The sequence below is a fragment of the Acinonyx jubatus genome, chromosome A2, assembly GCF_027475565.1.
Source record: "Acinonyx jubatus isolate Ajub_Pintada_27869175 chromosome A2, VMU_Ajub_asm_v1.0, whole genome shotgun sequence".
In the NCBI taxonomy this organism is placed as follows: Eukaryota; Metazoa; Chordata; class Mammalia; order Carnivora; family Felidae; genus Acinonyx; species Acinonyx jubatus.
In genome coordinates this window covers 61,343,862-61,357,206 of record NC_069383.1, presented here as the reverse complement: position 1 = coordinate 61,357,206, position 13,345 = coordinate 61,343,862, and the positions used below count along the sequence as shown (strand labels likewise).

Sequence of the window (13,345 nt, the reverse complement as noted above, 5' to 3'; positions counted from 1 at the left end):
GACAAGCAGGCAGAACTGGAGTTCTGCCTCCATTCACAAAAACACAGTCCAGCATGAGCCATGTGGCCCAACCGCAATCTTTTCATGTCACACCCTTCCAGAGAGCTAAAGCAAGTCAACTTGAACTTCCAATAAACACACCGATTTTATAGCTCTATCTCAAATACAGCTCGGGTTCATTAAGGTATACATTTAAATAAATGACAAGTTTACAAAATTGAATCTATCTATCTACACATCCATAGACAGATAGATGATCGATGGATAGATTGACTGATTTATTGCGTCCTGCTTTATAGGGTAACTTGTCACAAAAACCTAAATGTCTAAAACTAGGAAGGAAGAAGAAAAGGAAGAAAGAAAGGAAGGAAGGAAGGAACTAAGAGAATGGAGAGAAGGATGGAGGAAGCAAGGATGGAAAAAATTCATTGAAGAAATGCCTTGTTTTTCTTGCCTATTATTCAGATTTTCTTTATCCTGAGATTAGACTAGATTATTGCTGAACTTTGTAGCCTTTCACTTTGAACCAAAGAATTAGAAACGAGTTGCTCTGAATAAACTTAAATTTTATTTTAAATAAAAGTAAAACAACAAGAAAATCAACCTTTGCACAGTGGCATTCTGTGTAATCCTAAAATGAAGCTTCGGGCCACGGAACAAAATAATCATGAAGCCACTAAGCCTGGTTTTATACCACATCCGCTTTTAAAATTAAAATGATTGTACCAGTGTATAAGCATTAATTAATACGGCAGTATAAACATATTTAAAGAGACAAAAAAAGAGAGAGAGAAAGCTTTTCTGCATGACAGAGACATCTTTAATACTTGATGCTCTAAAAAAAAAGAAAACAGTACGTTTTAGTTGTCTTTAGCCTCAAATAAGCTTCAATTCCTAACATTAAACTAACCTACAGTGACTTGAAAACTTAAGTGTGGCTTAAGAGCTGTTGTTTCTATTTTCTCTAATACTACGGAGGTCTGACATTATTATTATCATTTTAATTACAAGCTTGTACACAGGTCAAAGGGAATAAAGTTATATTATTAAATCCAAAACATGACACATTTCTTATAACTGAACCAGAAAAGCAGTATTTCATTAACACTCCTTAGGACCTTCCGGAAAAACTGTGTCTAAACTATACCAGATCCAAGATCTATTTAAACAAAGTTTGGTGGGTTTTTTTGTTTTTTTTTTTTTTTTTTTTTTTGGCTTTTTGTTTTGGTGAGGGGGGTGGTTTGCAAGTAGACTCTAGATAAAAAGGCATTTATAGAATTCCAATAAATATTTAGAAATATAATACCTTTACTTTACCTGCTATCTTTTAATCAAGTCCAAATGAGAAGTCTTGCTCTCATATTTTAGAGTATTTCCTGATACAACAAAAAGAGGGGTCACGCCCCTCCCCCCTACACATGAAATGATTCTTGCTCAAAACTAAGAAATAGGATGGACTTCGGTAATTTGATGCTTTATTCTCATTTCCTGTTTTACATAAACCACACAACATAACGTAGTTTTTAAAATCTTTAGTTTTTACCGGATCACATTTAAAAGAAAAAACAATACATTAATGGACACATATCCAATTTATGTTCCATTTTAACAAGAAACAGTTATAATTTTTGAAAAATTAAAATAAGTACATTAGGACCAGGGTGCATTGTGGGTGGCATTATGTAAGGCGAGTAACAGCACCTATTATTTAAAGGGACTTCATTAGAAATTATTTTGAATGTAAATTTAGTATCAGCCACTGAAGTAAAGGCAGTCATCTCTACTGTTAACTCAACCTATTATTTGAAGGTCACACAACACAAAAGGGAAAAAAAAAAAAGAAGCCCTATCTGCCGGAAGCAATAACTTTTGGTGTAGAAAGGCTGTTCTTGAAGAGAAAACTTAGATTTAAGTGTGGTGGCAGCAGGAAACTTAACTATAACACCACTGAGAAACATTCTACCCTGTGGCAGCAAATCACTGTTGACTTTTGTCCTTAATATTACTGATGAAATGGAACCTCAAGAACATCTAGATCCACACCAAAAACAATGTTCACAATGTGCTATGTATTCACATTAGATACATAGGAAATTTACGGTTTCTCTTTAAGTTATGTTAGTAGGTAAGCTCTAATAAGCAACTTTGGAAGAATGCAATCCTTTTTAAACTCAACTTTATATCCTTCTAGTTATCTTCCTAACACACAAAAGGGTCCATTTAACTACCAATTTCTAGGACACCATTCACTACAGCATCACTTAAAACAGGATGTTAAGAGTAAGACGTTACCATGATGTTGATAGGATTGATATATGAACTCATTATTTCATGAGATCAAAGAACTGAAATTGCCTTTCTGTCAGTAGCAATCTAATTCAAAAGAAAAAGAATCAATAAAAAAATTGTACATAGTAAAATTATAAAGCGGCTTCGGCAAAATTTTAAAAAGACACATATTATTTTTTTAAGTGCTACTGTGGTCACTGAAAACGTTATCTTTTCAATTTTCTTCAGAATGAGATGTGAATACATTAAATTGTGGTATATATGTTAACAGCATTTAAATTTCAGGGTTAATACTTAAAAAGTGATACTAATACAAAGTTACATTCTTCACAAACATATTTTTGATCCTGCTTAAAAATGTAAAATACACTTCCATTCTTCCCCCTAAATTAGAGGATATTAGCAAATTGAGAATACTGGCTCCAACCTTCACCCTCAAATAGTCCCGCCTTATCTACCCCAATTTGTCCTTAGATGTAAAACACATCTCATAATTCATAATATTTTACCTATGACTAATCCCTATGTTGCACTTTGAATCTAATTTATAAAAATTCTTACAGGAAAAAACAAATTAAACACTCTAGGATATATCATTTCCCAAGTATTTAGGGGCTTTGATAACTTTTTAAAAACATAACTTTCATTGGACACAACTTGACTCATATCTAATATGATTTTTAGACCTGTTTAACTTCCCAGTGGGACTCTAACTCTTGAGAGAAACTTGGTTAATTGCCCATGATCTTTTTTTTTAAAAGGGTCAAGAAGCCTTAAAATTCCATGGTCACTTTCTTGGCTACCAATCATTATGAAAAGAAATATACAAACTGTTCATAGTCTGCCAATCTGGTAATGTTTTAATTTGTGGACGTCCAGAAGGACATAAGTAGGCAAACCTAGCTACAAATAACCTACTGTAATTTTAAGATCTGTTCTGAGTTCAACATGTGGGATAAGTCAAGTTAAAACGCTAAAGCAAATAATATTATTATATAGAGTTGCTAAAAATACAAATAAATGTGCAGTCTATTAACAGATAGTAAAAAAGAACTCTCCATTATTAAGATTTTAAAAATCATATTAACTGCATTACGTTTATATCATGATAGAATAAATTAATGTAAACTCTTTTGAAAACTGTTTACATTATTCTAAAATGCAGCCTTATCCATAGTTTATAAACAGTCACCCACCTGGGTATTCGATAAAACACCCTGAGGATTAATTCCTGAACTTATTTAAGCTTATGAATTACCTTCTATGTAAAAGTCCATGTTCCTCCAAATACATCAGTCATTTTCCAGGTTTGTTTTACATAAAGCTAAATCTTTCAGATCTGATTTATAGGTACGTTAATAATCACGGGTAAGAATATATGTAGTGCAGAGTTTTAAAACAGATTAACTTGAATAAGTTATTGAAATCACTTACCCGAGCGACAAATAAACAAAACAAAAGTAAGAGACTGTAGTAAAACTGATTATAAAATGGCAAGAGTCTGTCACAGAATCCACATTTTAAAATTCCAGAAACAGAGTTGCTATGCACATTCAAAATCTGCCAGCAAGAGCACTGCCTTGGAATCAATGAGACTTAAACATCTAAGAACCAAAAATCTTCAAGAACAATTAAAATAGATATTTCCAGTTATTTTAGATAAGCAAACAAATGCCCTCCTAAACATAATGTCCTCACAACCTTCAACTTTACAAAACTAACAGATCAAAGTTAACACAAGGACCTCTGTGCAAATTTTTCTGAAAAAAAGTTAAGTTTTAAGGTATAGTATATGTCGCAATACTAAGTAATCTATTGCAATAAGTTTCATTTACAGAGACAAGCAAAATGACCTTTAAATGTAACTAAAGCTTTCATCAATACTCACCTTTTATGAACATGCAAATTAAATCACCCTTTCAAAGGGCTACTAGGAAAGCTATTTAACTTAAAAGATTTATAAAGATTGCAAAAGCTTTTTAGAGAACAAGAATATCAGCAAAACAAAGAAACTTATTTTACATGCTAACAGCAACTTGATGAACTGCAAGCAAGACCCCCGATAAAACCCTGCAGTCAGCCTCAAAGTAGCAAGAGCAACACTTGGGTTCCATTTAAAGAGACCTTCTCTCTCGTCTTTTAACAATCTTAGAAATCTGTTCCGGAAACTGCATATCCATATAACAGACAGACAGAAATACAAATTAGACTCAGGGCTTAAAAATGTATAATTTTCTTTTTGTGTTTCCCATAAAACACATCATAGGATAAAAGTAATATTCCACATTTATCATGACAAATCCAAAAGAAAAATTTCAAATTATGGACACTAACAAAAGTCCCTCAATATTAGGCATTTCCCAAGTTGTATTAAACTGTACTGAAGCAGTATCTCATTGTTCCTGTAAAATAAAGTTGTACCCAATAAAAGATAAAATAGATTGCAGCACAAAATTTTACTAAAAAGTAATTAAAAACAAAAGTACTGCCTTTAGATGTCACCTTGCCATATTAAATAAATCCTAACGAAAGTGACATAAAAGCAAAACCCATCTCAGCAACTATCACCTAATAGTAACAAATAGAAAACATTATTTTGAATCCTTAAATCCCCCAAAGATTTCTTTTAAAGCCATAGATTTCCTAAGTATTGCATACACACCTAACGTTCTGTGCTGTGAACAAGGTGGAAAGAAGACACTTGCACTTAAATCTTGAAGCATCCCGTCCTGATGAACCCAGAGAAACTAATTTCTGCCATCAGAAAAGTCCTCCACCAGAACACCAAATAATGATATGCGCTGCTCTAAAAGAAACAGCAAGCCGGGTTCTGGCTCTAGGAGGTCTCTCGAGGTACAATAATATAAACCTGATCAATTGCAATTAAAATCTGAACAGAGGCTTAGAACTTGAAGTCTTGGTGCTTTAGTTCTTGCCAAAAGCAGATGTGATTGGGAGCTGGAAGCAATTTCTCCTGGTAATTTGTGATGACACTGGGTAGTGCAGCCCCAGATTCCCCAAAGACAAACTCATCAGAGACTCTAATGTATGCATGACACATGAGGTGGCTCTTTTAGAGCTCAATTAATTGGGTTGAACATTAAGACAGCAAGTTCAGGACTTTTTTTTTTTTTTTTTTTTTTTTACCCCTTCTAGAGTTGCTTTTCCCCTCTTTTTAAAGCAATTTTTTGCCTTACCTTCTGCAAGCCATGTTTCCTGTAATTGACTTAGATCTTGAAAGAGTTCTAAAAAACAAGTCAGAGACATAAACAAAAGATTTGAAAACCTTTAGGTTCCATTAAATGGAACTGTTTGTCATGAAGTTGGTATTAAATCTCAATTTAATTTAGGGAGGGGAGTCAATATAAAAAGAAAATAGGATTCATGACTTAAATAGCTCAATAATCCTGCCATTGTAATTGCTAGTAAGCAACACTTCTTTAAAAAACTCTTTTAGTGAAATACATAATAAAGGCAGGAGTTTCCCCCTTTTAACCAATAATTTAATATAATAAGATCCGGGAGACCAAATACACATATACTAGGAGTCACAAAAAGGCTGAAGTGAAGGTGTGTCTATCCACGTAAACCTTTCTTAAACAGAGTCAACTCTCACAGGGGAAAGATTAGAAAGACTGCAAATCATTTTCTTTTTATCTTCTGGACCTTATATAAAAGATTTAACAGAACATGGTATAATTTCTAAAGCACTGTATGTTTTGAGGTTCAATGCCTCAAAACTGAAAGAGACAACTTTTGAATACAATGTTGTAGAGGAAAATTTTTACATTAATAGGTGTTACAAAGTCAAAGTGAGGTAATTCCCTGGCACCTGTTTATTACCAAGTCCAAAACTGTGTATTCTGTCATAGTAGGAGTGAGAGGGGTGTCCAATATGGATGGAGATTTAAGTTTCAGAATTCAATACACCTAATCAAAATGGCAAAATGAACTTTGATAATTAAATCTAAGTAGATTAAGTTCATTATGAATGTTACCGTATGTCTGGAATAATTTATAATATATTGAACTCCTAGCCAACAGTGCATTTAAAAAAAATCATAATTTTTCAAATAGTTACTATAATTATTAATTAGGCCTTAATTACGATTCAGTGAACACTTGACGGCCTATAAACAAGATATTAGGACCTCACCATGTAGTCATTGAAATCATCCACGAAAAGTTTTATAATAGTATATGGTTTCAGTGTAAGGGGAATGGGAAATCAAGCAATCATTTATATTGTTTTACTTCTGATAAAGTAAAAAGGAGAAATTAAGTAGTATACGTGGCTGCTTATGTCCCACTGTGTTGGATATTTTAAAACTGTTACCTTAGTGTATGGGATTAGTTATATGCCATATGGACCAGAATATTTAAACACAAAAGTGATTAAAAGAAGGATGTCACTGTTAACTTTTTATTTCCTTCTTTCATTAGTCTGTGACAGGGCCATAAAATATCCTCCAATGCAAACTGTCACATTATGGTAATTGCTACAAGTAAAAGTCTCAATTAAATGCAGGAATTTGAAAGAATATTATTTTTAAGCTAAGATTTAAGGGTTCCTCTTCTTTATGAGGGTAGGGAGTATAGGTAAAGAGCAGGGATTCAGCCCAAAATCAAACCTCACCTTCAGAATCATGAGCCAGATCTCTGTTAATGAATTTTCTTTTCCTGACATTTGTTGGTTTCTCGTTACAATTTCTCCCACGCTGATTCTACAAAGGGAAAGAAAAAATCCTTTAAAAAAAATGTAAACCTCAGATGTCATATACACAAAAACACATGCATATATAAGTCTACTGGATCTTCTCTCTGCATAGAAAAATAAAAGTCCATAGTATCCAATCTAATCTTCATTTTCTGCGCTCATTTGACAGTGAAAGCTGAGAATTCAACAACCAGGGAGAGTTGTTACCAGCCAAGCGGAACACACTACTACTTATCAGTCCTGTATTCATGGCATCTTGGCATCAAAACATTAAGCAATCACACTTAAAGTCGTTTTCAGCTAGATTAAAGCTAGACTATAATACAGTGAGTTTTATTCTCTCTGATACCCCCCAAAACAAAAAGCATAGAGTGGTGAAATGAAAAATATGAGGAAAAAATGAGACAAGAAAAAAAGAAAGAAAAACACCCCATGTAAACAAAAAGTGTCAGCATTAGTCTCAACTTCATTCTTTTCAATGTGGCAGACAAACCCAGCCAAAAACTTTGAGTGCAGCTGCTGCTGCCCTCCGTCTCCTCTTCCACTCATCTTGGGCACTTTAATCAGAAAAAAAAAAAGGGGGGGGGTCTTAAAAACAAAACTATGCCTTATCCAAGTCACTGAAAGGTAAGCTCATTTTGAAGACTGGGCTTCTAGAAGCAGAGTCGCCCTACAGTGGCAACAAAGCAGATAAAGTATCTGCAATCCCAACCCCCTTACCCCCTCCCTTCTCATTCTCTCTCTCCTCCCCCCCCTCCCCTCCGTTGGAGTCAAGTTTATAAACAGCAACTTTCGAACTGATCACTCACATTGGTGACCATGTAAGGCACTTGCTGGTCATAAAATCCATCCATTCTGCTGCTCTTCGCAAAGCTCAGCGCAGTGTTTTATATTTTGAGCATTTAGCTGGAGATTTCCTCGGGATGTGGACTTCTATCAACCTAGAGGGGAACAAGATGGCTTTTAGGCTAAAAAAAAAAAAAAATCATGAATGAAGCTCTTGAATTTGCATAGCTAATTACCCTCAGACAGTCCCATTCACAAAAAATAACCCTCCCTACACAGCCTCCTTCACCTGGATCCAAAGAGAGCCAAGAGAGTTCACAATTTACATATTTTCGGCAGTAGCAAAAATCCGAACAAGAGGCGATGTATTTATTTACACTCTCGATGTTTCCCTGCGCGGTCTGTGTACCCCGGGCAGCTCTGATTCGCAAACGTGTGCAAAACTAGCAATGGCGATCAACGAGACTTGCTTTGCACCTAACGGGACTAGAGAGACGGAGACACCTCTTTCATAAGGATAGTTTTTGCAACCCACAACCATGCAATTATCTGGAGAGACATAAAAAGTTGTTGGAAAGACCCACCTGAAGGCCACGCTAGGCGAACGGCTGCAAAAAATTCCCTCCAAATTTAATAAAAACATTAATTATCGCCCAGCACTTCCCCCTTGGAAGCCGAAAGCGCCTCTGACAGAGCTCAATTCGGTGGTTTTTCCTCTACTTCTCCTCCAGGGGCCTCCAATCCAAACTGATGGATCGCTGCCTCCCATTGGCTCCGCGTCTCTTTCACAAGATCAGATTTCGAGCTGTCAATCAGGCGGCTTGCTGCCCCTTCTCGTGGATCTCTCGCGCCCCTCTTCCTACAGGGATGTTCCGCGGGCTGGCGCTGGGTCCACAGTCAGCAAACGCCTAAGAGGAAATCAGCTGCCTTCCTAAGCCGCTGCTTATTGTTAAGGCGTCCGGGACACTGAAGCCATGTGTCGCTAGTTCTCCTTACTGGTGTGTTAGGTCCACTACTGGGCTGATCTCCTAAAGCACTTTTGTTCGGTTCGGATACATACCCTGAAGTGCGATCCACCAAGCCTGTGCCTCCTTACTCCTCCGAATCGCCTCCCTCAAGATCTCCAGCCCCCTGTACTTTTAACCTGATAACGAACCCACCTCGCTCTATAGCCTCGTTCCCACTAAGCTTTTGGCCCAAATTCTTCCCCTATTTTTCAACATCCAGCACCACCATAATGGTTTATCAAAAATATTTCATTTTATCAGCCATCCCTCAAGTAAAACAAGATATTATCGTTCATGGGACAGTAAAATAAAGAATCCATGAGTAAAATCACCTGGGAGCTGAGGAATTGCTTGTCAGGAGGGGGTGCATTGGGAGGAAGAATTAGCAGGACCACAGAGCAACCTAGGTGAAGAAAAGTATAAAAAACAAATGTGTCCCACGTGTGTACTGGGACAAGGTGCTTCCAGTCCACTATGGAGGAGGGGAGGAGCGGGGAGGGAATGGGGCGGCTCGGATATCCTAGGGACTCGAACGTTTCCTGAGCTTTTGTTATGTATACAAGGAGGCGGAGGGTGTCACTTACTGTACTTGACGCTTTCACTTCCTCTCCAGCTTTTAAACAGCCCCAGCCGGGAGTGGGGGCGAGCGGGGTTGGGGCTCGGGTTTCAAGGACAATGCTCGGGACATTAAAAAGTGAGGGTTGCGACTCTGAAACCACTATCCCTGACGCGCCTAGGAGGCTTGGGGCTGTAAAAAGTCGTTAGAAAGCAGCCTCGGCCCAACAGTGGATGGGAGGCCGTGGGGATCTGACCAGGGACTTGGTGCACTGTGTTGAAATTCACTTGTGATACTGATGGCGACCAGACCAAAGGACGTTTCCGGCAGCTGTTCCGCCCGTAGGGAAACGTGCTGTAGTTCTCAATTTCTATAAAGTTTCGTTCCTTAAATGGAACGCTATGGAGACGCATTAAAATGAGAGTGTGAGCACACAAGACTCAATTCTGGACCCATGGAGGGAAACAGAAGGGTAAATACCTACGCCAAAAAAAAAAAAAAAAAATTTTGTAATAAACAACAGAAAAAGTGTTACTGGGGAAACACCCAATAACTGTGGACAACAAGGACACCCACAGCGCATTCCCTGAAACTAGTAAATCAGAGTAGCCGGTGCAAACGCGCGCACCTACAAGCATTTTGAGCGGGAACTCCATTTTAACCCGGGTCAGAGAGGGGTTCTGTGCACAGTCGGGTTCGCAACGCAGGATAGAGACGCTCTGGGGTGCATTCTGAGGGTGCAATCAGGCGGGGAGCCAATAGCAAGGGTGTCCCGCCGCCCAGCATTCCCGGGATAACCCAGCCTCTGTAACGTGAGCAACAGTTTCCGAAGACCTCAGCAGCCAGAGCCGGACGGGTATCCAGGGTAACCGGGAAGGGGTGGAGCTTCAGGGTAGGCCCCCGCGAGGTTCTTGCCGCAGCCAATAACGTCTCGTGGTTTCCCAGCCCATTGTTGTTTATTGCTGACCTCTCAGCGCTCCGCTAGGAGATTGGCCGCTCCAGGGAAGGGGCGGAGCTTCTCCCGCCCCGGCAGCAACCTTTCGGCTCCATTCACAAAATTCCGGCCTTTCCTGGTCACGTGGTTGGGGGCGTGGAGGGGCAAGGGAAATGACACAACAAAGGCCTAAGTTTCCCAAACCACAAAACTTTTTTCTACCTCGCTACCTCCTCTGTGATTCGTCGCTGAGCAAATACTCTATGAGGAAAAGGAGCCTTAGGTCTGACAAGAGGAAAAGAAGTCGTAAATTAAAGGAAGGCTCGCATGGAGATAATCTCAGGGTGCACTCTCTATGAGAAAAGCAGTGAAAGGCTTTTCGAGAATTAAGTAGGTTGAGAAGAAAGCCTCAAGACAGACTAGTAACTTGCTGCTTCAAGCCAATGCTTTTAGAAGTGCAAACAGTTCGATTTCAGATGGATTTCAGTTTTCTCACCTAACTTCCTGTAATTTTCATTTTTACCTTGAATTTATCGCAGTTTCTTGTTAACTTTTTAAAGTTTCACTCAGGAATACTGCAGGATTTTGCTGGCTGACAATTTTAGTTTCCATTTCCCAGTCCCCACTCTTTCACAGGCTCCCAAAAGCACTCCCCCTTTTTCCCACCAACACTGGGCAAACAGAAGTGGCACCCTAATCCTAACACTTTACTTTGTTCTGAGGGGGGTCCATATTTGCCCCTTGGATTCTTTAAACGCACTCAGCTCTTAACTATTTGATCTTAACAGTAACTGAAAATGGTGTTATGTGAATAAGCAGACAGCCAGTCTCACTACAGCTCAGACAATTTTTCTGAGATTTATCTCACTTGCCCTTCCAGCAAGTGAACTTTTAGACTATTCTCCTCTCTCCCACTTTCTCTTCTGTCCTTTTTCTTTCCTGTTTGTGCTGCTATACCTAGTGAAACACCAGCTTTTACTTTGACTGCTGTTTATCTTTTATGCTTGGCACTAGGAAAAGCCAATAGACCCAGTTGCTGAAGAATTGGAAGGACTAAAAATCTGTTTTTCAAAAAAAGTTACCATTGTGGAAAATGTCTACAGAGGCAGCTGTTCTATCCACAGAGAGGAACTTCAAAAGTTGCACAGAATTTCCACTACTTCTGAAAGTGAGTCTTTAAAAAAATCAGCTTAGTAAATGCCAGTCCTTGAATGGAAAATTTCATTTTGGCAGGATTTCCGGCAAAGAATGGCAGAGCAGAGGCCAAGAGGCTTTGACATTTATTTACTTGTATTTTGAAATCCCATATGGGTCTTGAAATAGGAGCTCTTGAGAGAAAGACCCCTCGCCCCTCAAAAAAAAAAATTCATTTCTAAGTTTGGAAAGTTTTTAACTTTCATATAAGCTACTTAAAGCTTTATAGTTCCTTTGCTGTGAGTTAATAAAGTAAAATAATATTCATTAGTGGCTTTTCTGCAGTTAACTTATTATAGCATTATACTGAAAATGCATGATGTTAAATAGAGTTTCTAAAAGCAGCAAAAAAGAAAAATGATACTAATTGTTTTAAATGATTAATATGATTAGAATTAAATTTGCTCAAATTAGGTTAATTAAGTAAAATAGTAGCTTTCATAATTCATTTCTTAACAATATTATATAAAGCAAATTGTTAATGGCCTAGTTTTCACAGAGCTACATCAAATTGATAAGGAAAAAATAGACTATTAAGTAGGTAAATGGGCAAAGGAAATAAACAAATGAATATAATTCCAAAGGAAAACTTAGAGACCTGCCAGAATGGTGCAAAATAATGAATGGCTTAGTGGGCTCCCTGTGAGAAGAAAACAGGGATTTGATGGGAGGGTGGACCCTAGGAAGAAGGTAAGGATATGAAAAAAATTGACACTGTGTACAATGTGTTGACTCACCTCTCAACCCTGCCACTGTCAGCTTGGGGATATCTGCAAACTCTCTGAGAGGAGGAAATGCAAACACATGACTAAAAACTTCTCAGGGCACCTAAGTGGCTCAGTTTTTTAAGCCTTCAAATCTCGATTTCAGCTTAGGTCATGATTTCGCGGTTAGTCATAATATCCAGCCCCAAGTCGGCTGGGCATGGAGCCTGCTTAAGATTCTCTCTGTCCCTTTCTCTCTTTCTGAAAGAAAAAGAGAAAGAGAGAGGGAGAAATAGAGAGAGAGGGAGAGAGGGAGAGAGAGAGGGAGAAAGAAAGAAAGAAAGAAAGAAAGAAAGAAAGAAAGAAAGAAAGAAAGAAAAGAAGGAAGGAAGGAAGGAAGGAAGGAAGGAAGGAAGGAAGGAAGGAAGGAAGGGGAAAAAAAGGAGAGAGAGGGAAAGAAAGGAGAGAGGGAAAGAAAGAGAGAGAGAAAGAAAAGGAAGGAAAAAGAAAGAAAAAGAAAAAAGAAAATTTAGAAAAAAATTCTTAGCTGCCTTCTAAGTCAGAACATTATATACATTAAAAAAATGAAGAGCATTAAAAAATGTTCTAATACCCAGGGATGTCAATGTTGGGATAAGCATGCTCACATATATTGCTGGTCAGAGTTTGACTTTCTGCAACATTTTTTAAAATGCTTATTTATTTTTGAGAGACAGAGAAAGGGAGAGCAGGGGGGAGGGCTAGAGAGAGAGGGAGACAGAGGATCTGAATCCCAAGTGAGCTCTGTGTGGACAGCAGAAACCCTGATGCGAGGCTGGAACTCAGGAACCACAAGATCATGACTTGAGCTGAAGTTGGATACTTAACCGACTGACCATCCAGGTGCCTCTCTGCAACATTTTTAAAATAAGTTTACAATACCTACTAGATCCTAAAATGGACAATATCTATTAGATCCTAAAATTAGACACAGTGAAGGAAAGAATAAACAAAACTAAAAAGACAACCTATGAAATGGGAGAAGATTTTGCAAGTGACATATCCAATAAAGGGTTAGTATGCAAAATATGTATAGAACTTATAAAACTCAACACCCAAAAAACAAATAATCGAATTAAAAATGGGGAGAAGATATGAACAGACATTTCAGAATGGCTA

The 13,345-nt window shown here is 37.9% G+C and overlaps 1 protein-coding gene and 1 long non-coding RNA gene across 4 annotated transcripts in view; one reads left to right on the top strand and one right to left on the bottom strand.

Moving 5' to 3' along the window:
• The window catches only part of ETV1 (ETS variant transcription factor 1), a 92,044-nt gene extending 83,069 nt beyond the window's left edge, over positions 1-8,975 (bottom strand). The window contains exons 1-5 of one of the 3 annotated variants that reach the window (XM_053218401.1): positions 8,377-8,975; positions 8,082-8,278; positions 7,816-7,947; positions 6,926-7,013; positions 5,487-5,534 (exon numbers count right to left, since the gene is read on the bottom strand). In XM_053218401.1, coding sequence (XP_053074376.1) covers positions 5,487-5,534; positions 6,926-7,013; positions 7,816-7,860 — 181 coding nt within the window. In that variant the 5' untranslated portion in view covers positions 7,861-7,947; positions 8,082-8,278; positions 8,377-8,975. Of the gene's footprint in view, positions 1-4,951; positions 5,457-5,486; positions 5,535-6,925; positions 7,014-7,471; positions 7,665-7,815; positions 7,948-8,081; positions 8,279-8,376 lie in introns of those variants that run through there. The other 2 variants (XM_053218400.1, XM_053218402.1) reach the window with 2 other exon arrangements.
• Positions 8,976-10,248: 1,273 nt separating this feature from the next.
• Positions 10,249-13,345, top strand: part of LOC128314782 (uncharacterized) — a 29,352-nt gene continuing 26,255 nt past the window's right edge. The window contains exons 1-2 of the long non-coding RNA XR_008296823.1: positions 10,249-10,795; positions 11,304-11,457. This is a non-coding gene — a long non-coding RNA (uncharacterized LOC128314782). The remainder of the gene's footprint in view (positions 10,796-11,303; positions 11,458-13,345) is intronic.